Consider the following 15,817-nt stretch of genomic DNA (forward strand, 5'->3'; position numbering starts at 1 on the left):
GAATGGCCCGCATTTGAAACATTAACCTGTCCGTTCCCTCTGCAGAAGCTGACTAACCTGAGCCAGCATTTCAGTTTTGGTTCCAGCCAGGGGGTATCCCATTGTGAATGCTCGGTCTGCTACTGTTATAGAGGCGTCTTTGTGTTTCAGTCTACAAGAGGCTCTTTGTTTGGCATCAGCATGTTGGAGGGACTCGAACTCAAGTTCTGTCGAAGGGTCATGAGGACTCGAAACGTTAACTCTTTTCTTCTCCGCCGATGCTGCCAGACCTGCTGAGTTTTTCCAGGTAATTCTGTTTTTGTTTTTGTTTTGGATTTCCAGCATCCGCAGTTTTTTTGTTTTTAACAATGATTTCATGGTCACCATCAGACTTTGAACGCAGATTTTTACTGAATTCAAGTTTCACTATCTGCCATGGCAGGATTCAAACCCAAGTCCCGAAATCATTACCCTGGGACTCTAGAATACTAGTCCAGTGACAAAAGCACTATGCCACCACCTCTGGAAATCGCTCCCAAATGGCAGGCAAAATTCTCTGGCTATGTGAGGAGGTTAGTGCCAGAGAGGCGCTGCCTCTTACTGCCTGCGTCATGCAAGTGTAGGCAAGCCATTTAGGACTGAGGTGAAGAGGAATTTCTTCACTCAGAGGGTCGTGAATCTTTGGAATTCTCTACCCAAGATGGCTGTGGAGGCTCAGCCATTGAGTATGTTCAAGAGAGAGATTGACAGATTGCTAGATAATAAAGACATCAAGGCCAGAAATTTCCCCCCAGTCAGGGGGGTTGTTCAGGGGCGGGCACAAACCCAATCGCCACCCCCCGATCAGGGACGCCCCGCCATTTTATGTGGGTGGGCCAATTAAGGCCCGCCCAGTGTGAGGCTCGCCTGGAAGGGCTGTGCGCTCCCTGTGTGGGCGGGGGGGAGGGGGGGGGGATTCCCTGAGAGGTTCCCTGTGCTCTTTTGCGCATGCGCGTGAAAGAGCACAGAGATCTCCCCAAGGCACAGAGGTGCCTCAGGGAGATTTATTTCAGTGCTAATGTTTTAAATGAAGGTCTTCAACACTTTTAAAACAGGTGGCACTATCACATGAGCTGGCACATGTCAAAGAATAAAACACTTCACGAAACCTCATCCTGTCCGTGGATGAGGTTTCATGAAAAATGTGAAGGCCGCCTGGGCTCTTCGCCTGCCCGCCAACCTTAAGGTTGAACGGGCAGCTCATTAAATTGAAATAATTAGGTTTTAAATGGCCTAAATAGGCCTTTGACAGTTTGGGGGGTGCACAGCCGACTGAACTCAAAATGTAAATGGCACGCCCAACCGACATCACCGCGCATCATTTTACATGTCGGCTAGTGGGCCCCGCCCCCGCTTGCCGACGGGAAAATTCTTCCCCAAAGGATATGGGAAAGCATAAGAATGTGGCGGCAAGGTAGACGATCAATCATGATCTAGTTGAATGGCAGAGCAGGCTCAAGGAACTGAATGGCCTACTTCTGCTCCTGTGTACCCACGTGATTCCGGAAATGATGGCAGGGAGATATTGGAGAGCACCAACAGGCACAGTCCTGTGCAGCCAACTGGGATAGTATCTCTTGGAATATTGAGGGCCTTGAAACATGAAATTGGATAATTGGTCTGCTAAACAAGTTCTCTGCCGTCTGAGATTACTCTTCAATAACGAGCACGATTAAATAAAGAAGACACAAATGCTAACCACTATTTAAACACTGAGCCTTACTCTACAGCGAAGCAATAAGTAGCAAAATCTATTTGCAAGATTGAATGTCATGTTAAGCAAAAGATTAACATGTTAGAAGATCAAAAGTTAAACGTAAACCAAAGAATGCGCAATCTCGAAAAGGCAACTTACCCTCTTCCTCAGATTGCAGGTCAATATGAGGTTTCGTGAAAAAGAATTTGCAAATAGTGTATAGAATTCTAGAACTTTCAGCAAGGCCTCGCGCCGGATTATATGCAGGTCACAATAAGTCAGCGCCCTCACGTTGGCACAGGCATGGGCAAGGGTGGTTTCCTTCCAGAAAATATCGCCAAATACATCCCCTTTCCCTGCAAAATATTTGGAAGTTAAACAGTTAGAGAAAATAATCACAATTTAATTATTTTTAAACGGGAGGTTCATTGTGAGAGACTTAATTGTAATTGTGGCTCGCATGACGGATTGCGTATTTTTGATGAGTAGTGACGGGGAAATAGCAAGCTGAGGTTAAGCAGGCCTACATGGGAAATGAGGAAGGAAATCAACAGCAAGTTCCCTGATCAGTAGTGCCAGTGGCCTGGAGCTAAGGATAGATTAGCGCTCCTAGTCTCTCAGCTGGGAAATGGTGCATGACAGAGGCGAATACAAAAAGGGAAGAAAATTAAAGTTATAAAAATGAGGACCCTCCCCCCCAGATATGATACTGACTAATGGTGTCAAGTATCATCTACCAGTTTGAAGAGCATTAGATGTCATTTACTGTCCCAGAAAATCTCCCACAATGTTTCTCAAGTTGATTTGGAGGATTCACTGTTTTATAATAATAGGGGTGTTCATGCCAGGTAGTGGATAAAATTAGAACCATTGATGCATAATGCTTGAGTGAAACTATGTTTTTATTTTGAGAGTATTTTACAGTCATTGTGAGAACCAGTTTGTTCCAGTGTCTACGATTTCATGAACACTATTAAGGAGCGGCCTTTATTTTATATAAATTTCTTTACCTCAAGATTATATTTTTAGTTCTAACCATTTATCAAGCTGAAAAATGCAGCATGATATTTTCAAGATGCCACCCTACCTCTTCTGAGTTCTGTAATGTCTCAGACACTTGCCAACAGTGGAAGTAGGTCTGCCATCCTTATTGCATTTCTGATAGTGCTTCCTCATGGCAACTGTTCCCCAACCTGGTATATTAAGCTCAGGAATTTTGGACTAACTGCCTCTTTATCTGCCTGCATTTCTGTAAGTCTTATTTTCCATCTTTGACAGTTGTTAATAATCAATACATATATTATCTACGATAAAATATCCACATTCAAAATAAACCTTTGATAAAATAATTCAAATTAAGAAGAGGAAAGGTTATCTCCTATCATAATATGCTTTGTGAAACTAATAGAATGTAAACAAAAACCACAACAGTTGTGTTAATCAGTCCCAAATGTTCTCTCACTCATGTCCTATATTTGAAAAAACACAGATAAAACAAAAGACTTGAATAAAAATCTTGAAATAAGAAATGTTTCCTCAAGCTTTTCTTTAAGCAATTTTGAAAGAGAAGCACACAGCATTGCTTGGAAACTGATCAAAAGCTGTCAGCAATCAAGCTGGACTAACAGCTTCTAGTGTATCCTGGATAATTACATGCACAGCACATGCTGAGATGGCAAGATCCAGGGTTACCTAGCACAATCACATCCCTAGGCAAAAAATTAAGCCCAGACTTTTGGATGAGTGGCTGCTTTTTAGTAATAAAAATTAAGGAGGTCGGCTGGGGGGGTGGGAAAGCTGGTAAAATAGTAGCACAGGAAGGGAGTCCAATGTCTTCCCGCTGTCATGGGATATTTTGGGAGGTGGGAACAGTTGCAGCTCAGCCACCCACTGACCAGAGGGGGACAGCTAATTAACCAATTAACTGGCTTATTAATGGCCAGCAGTTATATCGAGGTGGCCTCCCAGCATTTTCGTGGGGTAGGAGCTTGGCCTTGCTTCCTAGATGCCTGATGGTCCCTGGAGTCCCCCCAGTGGCTTTGGTTACCCCCACAGCTCCACGCCACCACTGGAGGGTCCAACCCTCTATTAAGAAAATTTCTCCCCTTCTAGTGCACCTCAATATGATGGTGCTGCCATGCTGCTGACTTTCTGATTGGGCTGGCAGCTTGGAGAGGCGGGCCATCCTCCTTAATGAGAATGTGGTCCCGATGGCAGCCTCTTAATTGGCACAATCCTGATGTTCATTTGGGCAGACTCACGACTCCCAAGAAATCCTGGTGGCAGAACCCTTAGCATGCCAGTAATTTTCGGGCCACTATGTGAATACGCAAATGCAATTTACATATTCACACCCGAACATGAAAATGGATCTAGTCATATGTGCACAACCCATTCTTATACACAATGAAAACCCTGGATATTTGATTCTCTATATAATAGGGCACTGAACTAGGACTGTTAGCTCTGGCTGAGATGTATGCTGCCTTTCTGAAACTCTGACTAGACTATAGATCTAGTAAAGACTATGTGGAATAAACAGGCTGCCAGATTAAACACAGATTCTTAATGACTGCTTCCCTTTGGTATCTGTATCTTTTAATTACTGTATATGTGGCATTAATTTTTAAAAGGAGCATAAAGTATATATTCCCAGTTAAATGCTGAAGGCAAATTTCTAATGAGGTGCATCAGGATCAGTTTGAGATTCTAAAATGTTCCATTATCATTGTTGTAAAGCATTACAAAGGAAAGCACTTGTGTTTGAAAATCTGATCTAATCACAGGACATTTAGATAAATAGTTTCTTTCGCTGTCTATTATGATTTTCCTTGTGCCTGTGCTTGATTTGTCATTAAATTCACATTGTTTAACAGGCACGATGGTCTGGATTTTGCGCTCCTCTGCCAGTGGATTTGAAGGTGGGAGGGGCTCATAAAATCCAACATGTGGCCTGCCCACCGCCTCTCCACCTATCCCTGACCCCTCTCAAATTTTACGGGGTGGGGGAAGGGTGGTGGAGGCATTGGGTGGCCTGCTCACTTGGGCCTACTGAGGCCCTTAAGTGGCCCACCACTATTCTACTCGTGACAGGGCAGCTTTAGCTGCACAGGCTGGTGTTAGATAAGAAGGAGGGAGCCTTCTTTGCGGGTCCCCTGTGTGGATTAAAGGCACCCTCCACTCAGGTCATTCTTCACCCTTTACCCTCCTCCCATAGCCTCTCAAACCCAGCTCCCACCCCCCTCACGTCCTATGCCAGGGCCTGCCGGCCTCTCCTGAGCAATACCCCAGATTTACCTTAATTCTGGGCTCCTCTTCATCAGGACGGCCTGTAATCCCAGCAGTGGCCACTGCTCCTGCCTGATGCCGCTGGGATTACAGAGCTTCTGGCCATCCAATTGGTCACCAGATCTCTAAAACAGGACTTCCTCCCAAGAAGCTTCATCTTAAAGCAATAAATGCTGCTCCCAGCATTAAGTTGCTGAGGGGCAGCAGTCACCATGGTGGATGGGCTTGCTAACGACTTTTTAGCCAGGCAATCGGGGACCACGGCATCCTAAAAAATTCAGCCTAATTTTAACTAAAAGACTCAGCTCAATATTAGACATTTTCTAAAATGTAAGAACTTAAGTCTATTTTGTCGATTAAATAAATATTAATAGAATTATACGTGGTACTGCATGCTTAACACCATACGAAGTTTCTTAGAAATGTATGATTATACTTTTCTCATTCAAATGCCTTTGCATGCACCCAAAATTGCTGTTCAATTTGCTCACAAACAAAGTGAACACCACAACCTTTCATTATTTTCACAGTAAATTCTGGTCCAATATAATCCATCATTCATCATTGTTTTTTCAGACTAAAAGCTCAAAAGCAAATGCTATTTCTAGGAACATAGGAATATATGGGCAGAAGTAGGCCATTAAGCCCATCGAGCCTACTCCTCTATTCAATACAATCATGGCTGATCATCCACTTCTATGTCTTTTCCCCACAATATCCCCATATGCCTTTGTGTCATTGGTATTTAGAAATCTGTCAATCTCTGCTTTAAACAGACTCAATGACTGGGCTTCCACAGCCCTCTGGGGTAGAGGATTCCAAGGATTCACCACCCTCTGAGTGAAGAAAACTGTCCTCATCTTGGTCCTAAGTGGCTTCCCCCTTATTTTGAAATTGTGCCCCCTGGTTCTAGACTCTCCAACCAGGGGAAATATCTTACCTGCATCTACCCTGATTATCCCTTTAATTATTTTGTAGGTTTCAATGAGATCACCTCAGTTTCCCCAATCTCTTTTATAGGACAGTCTTGCCATTCCAGGAACAAGCCTGGTGAACCTTCATTGCACTCCCTCTATGGCGATAATATCCTTCCTAATGCAAGGGGACCAAAACAGCACACAGTACTCCAGGTGCAGTCTAACCAAAGTTCTATACAATTGAAGCAAGACGTCACTACTCCTGTACTCAAGTCCTCTTGCGATAAAGGCTAACATACCATTAGCCTTCCTAATTGCTTGCTGCACCTTCATTTTAGCCTTCAGTGACTTATTGACGAGGACACCCAGGTCCCTTTGTACATCTACACTTTCAAATCTCTTAACATTTAAGAATTCCTCCGCTCATCTGATCCTCCTACTAAAGTGGATAACCTTATATTTTTAACTCATTTTCTGACTCATTGCAAGGATTATCACAGCTGCTGTAGGACTGACTTAGTTTCTCATACTTTATTCAAAATAATAATAAGCATTTTTAAATGTAATTAACAACCTCATATATTTGAAACAATTCCACACTGAGGAATATTGACATAGCTCATATTATTCAAGAAGAATAAAAAAGAAATCTTTATCTTGCATGCCAAAAAAAATCCAATTGGAGAAAACTGCATATTTATGTTCTAATACTTACCAATTAAATTTATAATGCTTTTATGTATAAATTAATTTGTAGAATCCTTTTGACTTAAAGATATCAACTCAGTATTACTTTTTCCTTTATTTTGTGAACATAATTATGTTGTCCTCATTTTATCGTTCACTATTTTTCAAACTGTGATGGAAATTAGTCATATGTCTGGATAGACATAGCATTGTCACTCAACTATACTTATTGAAGGAATATTTTACCTACAATTTTAAAATTATTATCTACTTGTCTCATTGAGGCAATCTGGCTCATCCACCATTAAATACTGGAAGGAGTTAACTATGCCCAAACAAATTCAAGCAAAAGGCAATTGTAGGCATCATAGGGTTGAGGAGGGAACTTTTCTGCACCTACCAGGGAATCAAACTTGGAAATCATCCAAGGGGCTCCACAAGTAACAGGAATAAATAGGGCTTTTTCAGGGCCAATAAATAGCCCAATATTGAAGACTTTGGCTCACTAATTTAGCTTGGATAGAGGTCATGGTTTCTAATGTGCATAAATGGCTCTTTGAAATGTTCACATTTTGGCTTTTGAATTGGTGATTTTTATTGTGTATAATAAGTTCTCTAAGAAGAACTGTATGTTATATTAGGTGAGAGGGGTCCAACATCTGACAGTTAGAAGATTGAATTGGTTGACTTCTTAATAGTTACTTGCACTGGCATATCTCCCTCACTTTAATTACCTGTTTTCCTCATGTTTTGTTGAGTACATGTGGAATTCTTATGTAATAATTGCTCTTTTGTGTGTTGTCACACTACTTTGAGTTATATGTTTTTTCAAGTATGACCAAATTGTCAGAAGCATAAAAGTAGGTTACATCCGTGATTACTCTCTTGGCTGAAGAATATTGTGTGGTACAGGGAGAGATAAATGAAAATAAATTAATGGTCAAATGAAGAATGAGAAATCAATGCAATGGGCACAAAATATGAGGAGCGGTGGAATGACTGGAATGACCTCTAAAATATGGGTTACTGACCTAAAATGGGACATAGAATTTAGAACAGATGGTTCATATGCCATCATAAATAACCATGAAGGAAAAAAAATAGCCTCTCTTAGTTGAGATGACAACTGTAGATTTCCACATGCATTATATACTTACAAGCATTACATGCAGGGATCATGAATTGTAATCAGAGGTTCATTGAAGTCAACCCAATGCAAATCAGAATTAATTCTTATTACCCTACCGTATTAAGCAGAAATACCTGGCAGACCTACTCTGCCTAAAGAGGATGTCCCTGACAAATTAAATGACCATATTTTCAGCATGGGTTTACATTGGTACATATATGGGCATTAAACCAAAGATTTGAACACTTTTTCAAAAAGAAAATTTCCCTTTCAGGCTTATTGGAACCCTCACAGTTTATACTAAAGGTGAGCAAGGATTGAAATTAAGGTACCTAGAATAGCGACAACTTCATCATCCTGAATGACCTCCAGTGATCCAGAAACTACAAAGCAGAGCGCATCGACACTTTCTCCAGCATGATAGATTAGGTCACCTGGAGCGCAATGTATAGTTTGGAACTCCACGGCCAGTGCTCGAAGGCAGCCATCACTAGCAAGCCGAAAAGCTGGATGCTCATTAAACACCTTTCGGTTCAGGTGGACACAAATGTCAGCTCTCATGTCTTTGGGACAAATGGCGAGGACCTAGAGTGATTTAAAAAGAGAATGCTTAATCTTACACAGCTCCATTCAAACAACAGAAAGAAATAAGTCAGGGGTTTTCATGTTCTGGAACTGAATAGTATGTTTTTATATTATCCGTTGGTTTGTGGAGTCACTGAGTAGAAACTTTGCCAAGATTAATTATATGAGGACTTTGATCTGAGTTTCAAACACCATACTACATTTAAATGGAAGGCTACATCCAAAGCTACATACATACCTTTGTTGGAAGGTAAGGTGTTTAGAAAATTAGATGAAGATGGATTGGATTTTTAATTAGTCTCTTTATCAGTGATTGTCATAAGAATCTATAAGCAATAAAAATTAAATTTTTGGCCTTCATGAATTCAGAAAGATATATTGGCCCAGGTTTTGTGCTAAGAACAATGGTGAGGCTATCAATGCACAGTTATTTAAGAGTAAATTGAACAGCAACTTCCATATGTGCCAGTTCAATGTGGAACTGAAAAAGTTAATGTCTGAGTTGCCCTGTTCCTCCACTGGTAAACTCACCATTCAAATACATGCACTGGCGTGAAGTCATGGTACTTACCCACTAGATATCCACAAAATGCACCAGAAGAAGTTAGGCTTTGCACATTTAACAGTAAGTGCATTTTCAATAGTATGATAAGTCTTCATTATCTGCCAGGTACTGAAAATTTACTCTTGCAAAAGAGTAGACTCTCATTCATTTTCATTATTGCTTGAGATTTAAAACAAATAAAAAAACCCTTCTTAAATTTTTCTTTCTGTCTCTTTTATCTCTATAGTCTGCTTTCTGTACATGATTTGGCAATGAATTAAATATTGTAACTTCAACCTCCTGGTTTAGACTCTTAGTGGCCCAGTAAAGGCTTGTCAGTCTAATTGGTTAAGGAGATGTACAAGTGCTTGCATTATTCATGTAGTTCTCGGGTGCTCTGCAGAGGGCACTGCATGGTTCTGGATTGCTAATTACTGCAATTGGAGGTGCAGATTCCCACAAGTACCATTCATTTACCGCAAAATCTGGGCCAATAAGACATTGGTGTAAAGAGGTTACTAATGGGCTATATTTACCTCTGTGGCTAATGTTTAGTTAAAAATAGGTGTGAATAAACTAACGAGCAAGACAAATGGAAAGTGGTAGCAAAGTTTTATTCTGTTATTTTCTCTATTCAGGACATTCTTCCCATGCAAAAAATGTGAATGCCGTTTATTAAGTGAAAAAAATAACAATTTGTTCTTAACACTATTCAGTAAAAGACCAATAGCAGAATCGCTTGCCTCTTTACTTAGGATGGGACAACTAACAAAGGTAAACATTGTCAGACATATCAATTAGTTTTTTTGACAAAAGTACAAGATGTCAAAGGTTAAATTAAGCAGTCACATGAGCAAGAGTCAGTTTAAGCAGAATGCAGTCACGTTCCTCCTAATTCATCGCATGTAAGCTGTGATTTCCCAATTTTTACAGGCATAAACTAAAAATAAACTTATAGGGCAGAATATTACTGTCAGCATGAGGGGACGGGCCTGACATGCCAAAACGTAAAATGATGTGTGATGTCGTCGGACGTGCGTCCCAATGTCATCGTGTGTCATTTTCATATTTCGCTCGGCAGCTGCACACCCGCCGAACTGTCACGGCCCATTTAGGCCATTAACAAAGCAATTAAACTTGTTAACAATGCTGCCCGTCCAGCCTTAAGGTTGGCAGGGGGCAGGCAATGAGCCCAAGAATCCTTTGCATTTTTCAGGAAACTTCATCCATGGGCGGGATGAGGTTTCCTGAAGGGTTTATAAAATAATTAAATAAATTTTCAAAGCTCCACAAACACGTCCCAGCTCATGTGACACTGTCACATACAGGGACATGTTTAAATAAATTTTTACTTTCTTTATTAAAAACTTTTATAATCCATTCAATCTCCCTGAGGCAGCTCCATGCCTCAGGGAGATTTCTGTGCTCTTTTGCGTGTATAACGCTGAGTGCTACCGGCCCCACGTTACACTGGACAGGCCTTAATTGGCACGGACGGCGATCAGCTCTGTGCCCACTTGCGCCTGCTCCCGAACAGCCCGCCCACCATAGGAGAAATTCACCCCATGGAGAACAAGTCCACCACATTTATTATGAAGCAAATTAATAAATATGGAGGATCAATTTATAGATATCAGTATTTTAAAGATACAAATAAAGTAAACAAACTACAGTTTCAAATGAATGCATAAAAAATGATCAGTTTTTGTGGTTTCGTGCTAATTTCGGTGGTTGAAACAGCTTTTATTACAAGTGGATCTTGAATGACTTTCATTCCTTTTTGTTAACTGATTCAGATTGCACTGAAACTTTGGAAGCCAATTTGATTGCATTTGCCATCTTGAGATGTTCTTTTAGATTCTCTGAAATATGAGTAATTAATCTCTAATTTCCAGAAAGGAACAAAGTGCAGCCATAATTGAAATTCTGGTGGTGGTCCAGGTTGCAGGGTATCAGAGTTAAATTAAAGGATGTCAACACAAATGTCTGGAGGACAGTAGACTGATTGATACAGTTTGTCCTTTCACCTAAAAGCCTAAGAGTATCCAGACTTATGGATATTATAGTAAAAACTCTCCTCCGTTATGCTATTTGAGCATGTTGCATATTTTGTGAGATGATTTTATATTTGTCTCACTCTATCTATATGTTCAGTCAGCAAATAAATTGATCCTTTCAATAAGTCAATTATTTAATTGAGAAGCATTATAATCACACAGTCAAATATTAGGCAAAGAGTTTACTGTGTTTATAGTGCTGGTATGGGCATCAAGGCATGAACAGTTGTGACTGAATGACCCCTTCTCTCTGAAATGTTGTTAATGTGTTCTTCTCCAGGTTGTAGCAGGTTCAAACCAAGATTCCTTTAAAATGTTTCCCTGCTTCATGACATCTGTTAAGCATAGTCCGAACCGCTCTTAGTGCTTCTCTCTCTCTTCTCACAACTGTTAAAGAGATCTCTTCTCCCACCAGCATTCATTAATGCAAATGGGTAACTTCATTATAGGTTATGGTACTTGATTAGATTCTGAGGGAGATCATTAACTTTTAAAAAGAAATTTGAACTCCCAATATTTTACAGAAAGAACCACGCCATAACATTTCACGTTTTAAACAAAAATCTTTACTGCACACAAATTAAGCAAAGAAAATGCTAATAACTTAACGCTATAGTTCATAAACCCTTATTATTAAAACCCAAAAATCTCAATAGGACACTCCTATTCCCACCCAACAGTTCCCCTATTTATTTCAGGAACTTGAGAGTTCCTTCTCGGTCCAAACCAAGGTGTGCCACAGCTCTTAGGAATTCAATTTAATTCTCCTCAGTTTCCCAGTCTCACACTTATACTTCCAGAGCTCTCACTCTCTGCTAGGCTATCACTTCTGGGCTCTTCCACTAGTTTTTTGAGGCAGATCTGACAATTTTAATTTCTCAGGCATCTGGGCTTTTCATACTGAGCATGGGTCCCACTTGCAATCCCTGCTTGGTGACTGCAAATCAGGAACACCCCTGATTTCTCTATGCTCCTTGTTCTGGCTACTGACAGATACACAACTGCCATCTCACAGCTCTCCAAGATGACTGCCTATTTCTGTGAGAAGAACATACAGATAAAACTCATACAAAAGGGTAGTATACAACCTGCAACCTATCTCCATGGCAATGTCACACTGGGATGTTGCAGATAGAGGTTTAAACTACTTATCCTTTACCTTCAAAACAATCCTTTGATTCTGGAAGCAAATGAATAATTTATATCTCTAATTGAGATAACAGCACTCTAACTGGTTCCATCAAGAAACCCAGTGATGACAAGTTGCTTTTAGCTTCTTAGATTTGGGGAAACTACATGAGTAATTGAAACTTGCCTGGTTTGCACTCCCAGCTTCATAGCATTTTTTGAGATGGCTCCTCTAGATAGGTCCAAAAAAGCCATTATAATCCCAGCTATGAATGTCTTTTACCACATCCCAGCAACACAAAACTTCCCCTTTGAACTGTAATTGCCCCAGATCTATTTGAATTGCTGTTATTTCAGGGTTGTTTACCAGTTTCTCAATCAGGTGTTTCCATTCATCTACATTTAAAATTCAATTCATAACACTAAAATTATAACTCAAAAACACATGAAGTACGAATTTAGATATTTGCAACATATAATTTAAAGTCTGAATTTTTCTTCACTTTACTGTTCCAAATTGAGTCGTAGAGTGGAGGGGATGGATTGGGTGGTGAAATTGCTGGATGGGAGGGGGAAGCTAATCTGCCAAACCATCTAAGACTAAATGTTTCTCCTTTAACCAGGAAATGTTGGTCAATAGCTGCACTTCATTGTCCCAATCTTCGCACTGAGAATACCATCCATCCTGTTCTATGACACTACCACAGTGCTAAATTGGATAGACTCAAAATAGATCTAGCAGCTCAAAACTGTGGCCCAGCAGCAGCAGCAGATTTGTGTTCAACCACAATCTACAACCTCATGGCCTGACATATCCTCACTCCACCAGTCATCAAGCCAAGGGGCCAATCCTGGTTCAATGAAGAGTTCATTTAGGGCCCCTGTGCAGTCAACCTCCATTGCTGGAGCCTCAATACAAACACCTTCTGTACTTGTGGAAAGACACAAGCAAGGCTACATATTACTGATGAGTGACCCCTCTACTGACTAATTGGCAGACTATTCATCTTAAACTCAGCAAATAAGAAGGCTATCATTGGTCTTCGGGGGTTTGCATTCGCTAAATAAAATAAAAATGGAGAGGGCAAAAGAGCATGTCAGGAGCAGCACCAGGCATACCTAAAAATTAGGTGTCAATCTGGTGAAGCTACAACACAGGGCTACTTGCATGCCAAACAGCAGAAGCAGCATGCTGTAGAAAACATTAAGCAATCTCATAACCAATGGATCAGGTCAAAGTCCTGCTAGATCCAGTTGTGAATGGTGGTGGACAATTAAACAACTAACAGGAGAAGGAGGCTTCAACAATATCCCCACCCTCAAAGAAGGGGGGTCCAGCACATTAGTGCAAAAGACAAGGCTGAAGCATTTGCAACTATCTGCAGCCAGAAGTGCCAAGTGGATGATCTATCTCAACCTCCTCCTGAGGACCCTATCATCACAGATGCCAATCTGATTCACTCCATGTGATATCAAGAAATGCTGAAGGCAGTTGGTACTGCAAAGGCTATGGGCCCTGAAAATATCACGGCAATAGTACTAAAGACTTGTGCTCCAAAACTAACCATGCCCCTAGCCAAGCTGTTCCTGTACAGGTATAACACTGGCATGTACCTAACAATGTGGAAAATTGCCCAGGTATGTCATCGCACAGAAAGCAGAGCAAATCCAATCCAGCCAATTACCACCCCATCAGTCTACTATCAATTATCAGCAAAGTGATGGGAGGTGACTGACAGTACTGTCAAGCAGCAATAACCTACTTACTGCTGCTCATTTTGGGTTCTCCAGGGCCATTCAGCTCCTGACACCATTACAGCCTCAGTCCAAACATGGAAAAAAGAGCAGAGGTGAAGTTACAGTGACTATCCTTGACATCGAGGTAGCAATTGACTGAGTGTGGCATCAAGAAGCCCAGGAAAATTGAAGTCTATGGGAATCAGGGGGAAAACTCTCCACTGGTCGGAGTCATACCTAGCATAAAGGGTGATGCCTGTGGTTGTTGGAGGTCAATCAGCTCAGTCCCAGGACATTAATGGAGTTCCTCAGAGTAGTGTCCTAGGCACAACCATCTTCAGCTCCTTCATCAGAAATTGAACTGGAGCAGCACGTCAGAGGCTGGGAATTCTGAAGTGAGTAACTCACCTCCTGACTCTCCAAAGCTTGTCCACCATCTACAAGACACAAGTCAGGAGTGTGATAGAATACTCTCCACTTGCCTGGATGAGTACAACTCCAATAACATCGAAGCAGCCCGCTTGATTGGCACCCCATCCACCAACTAAACATTCACTTCCTCCACTCCCTCAAGCACAGTGGCAGCAATGTGTACCATCAACAAGATGCGTTGCAACAACTCACCAAGGCTCCTTGAATAGCACCTTCCAATCCAGTGACTATACTGCCAAGAAGTACAAGGGCAGCAGATGCATGGGAACACCACCACCTGCAAGTTCCCCAGCAAATCACACACTATCCTGACTTGGAACTACTTCACCATTCCTTCACTGTTACATCATCAAGAACCAGGAACTCTCTTCCTAACAACACTGTGGGTGTATCTACACTACATGGACCTCAGTGGTTTGAGCTGGCAGCTGACCACTTCCTTCTAAAGGGTAATTCTGCATGGGCAACAAATGCTGGCCTAGCCACCAATTTCCACCTCACAAGAAAGGATAAAAAACGCTCAAGAATGTTATCTGTCCAGCTGTTATTTATTGCTCCTGAGGATGGATCTGCAAATTCCTCAAATTGTTTTCTCTCCTAGTTCTGTTCTTATGCGAAAAATGAGTCAATCTTACACTTGCAACCAAGGACAAGAGTATATATTTTTTTTCCCACCGCTATGCTCACCTCCAAAAAAAACTATTGTGGCATCATGCTTGATATGGAGACTAGACCTAATGTTAATCTAAAACCCTGGCACGATCTAGACCAAATTAACAAATCTATGGTTAGCATCTTAACTTCACAACCATATATATTGAAAAGTTAGCAAATTACTGAAAGCTCCCCAATATGACTGAAAATAACAAATATAAGAGCTGCCTTTTGGAGAGGCTCTGAAGAGCCCTCAGGATCCAAATCTGATGCAGCAACTGATCCTCCTAAATAGTAGATCTGTCACTTCAGTAAAGCTTCTTCTTGTTCAGATCATACAAACTATATTCACTTCTGCTGTCCTAGTTGCATCAAAGCCGCGGCTTTCTCTGTCTAGGTCCCATGTAGCTTCCCTCGTTCTTCAAATCTAGACTTACTGAAGTAACTGCCTACATTTTGATTCTTTCAAAGGGTTGTTTTTATTTACCAATCCCTACTGCGGGCTTCTATTATCCTTGGATCCCTGCAGTAATTTCTCTTCAGGTTTTTGGATGCCTACCAAATTCCCTCAGATTCTTGCAGTCACATCTCTTCATTGTCCTTGAATTGTTACAGCAAATCCTCCTTGGATTCCTGCAGATGCTGCTACCCTTACAGCAGGCCCTCCCTCCAACCTAAACGTCAGCAGGGTGACAGCCCAACTGATTCAACCTGTAGAAGTATACGTGAATTTGACCACGTGATTGAAATTCAGCGGACTGGATACTGCTCTGCCATCTGCCACAGTAAGAAACAAATGTAAGAAGAAATATAAAAGATAATAAAATGACCAAAAAAAAAATTTGGAAGCATGATAAAATTAGAATTCATCCAGGGATTCACCCAACACAAAAAATAATAGCACTTCAGTTACTGCACTATAGGCTTCATTTCTTCTTAGTTTTG

At 41.1% G+C, this 15,817-nt stretch overlaps 1 protein-coding gene across 1 annotated transcript in view; it reads right to left on the reverse strand.

Moving 5' to 3' along the window:
- The window catches only part of kcnh5b (potassium voltage-gated channel, subfamily H (eag-related), member 5b), a 352,424-nt gene that overhangs the window by 81,562 nt on the left and 255,045 nt on the right, over positions 1-15,817 (reverse strand). The window contains exons 9-10 of the mRNA XM_041214640.1: positions 8,068-8,320; positions 1,874-2,070 (exon numbers count right to left, since the gene is read on the reverse strand). Of these exons, the coding sequence (XP_041070574.1) occupies positions 1,874-2,070; positions 8,068-8,320 (450 nt within the window). The remainder of the gene's footprint in view (positions 1-1,873; positions 2,071-8,067; positions 8,321-15,817) is intronic.

This window comes from Carcharodon carcharias, chromosome 20 (genome assembly GCF_017639515.1).
Source record: "Carcharodon carcharias isolate sCarCar2 chromosome 20, sCarCar2.pri, whole genome shotgun sequence".
NCBI lineage: Eukaryota > Metazoa > Chordata > Chondrichthyes > Lamniformes > Lamnidae > Carcharodon > Carcharodon carcharias.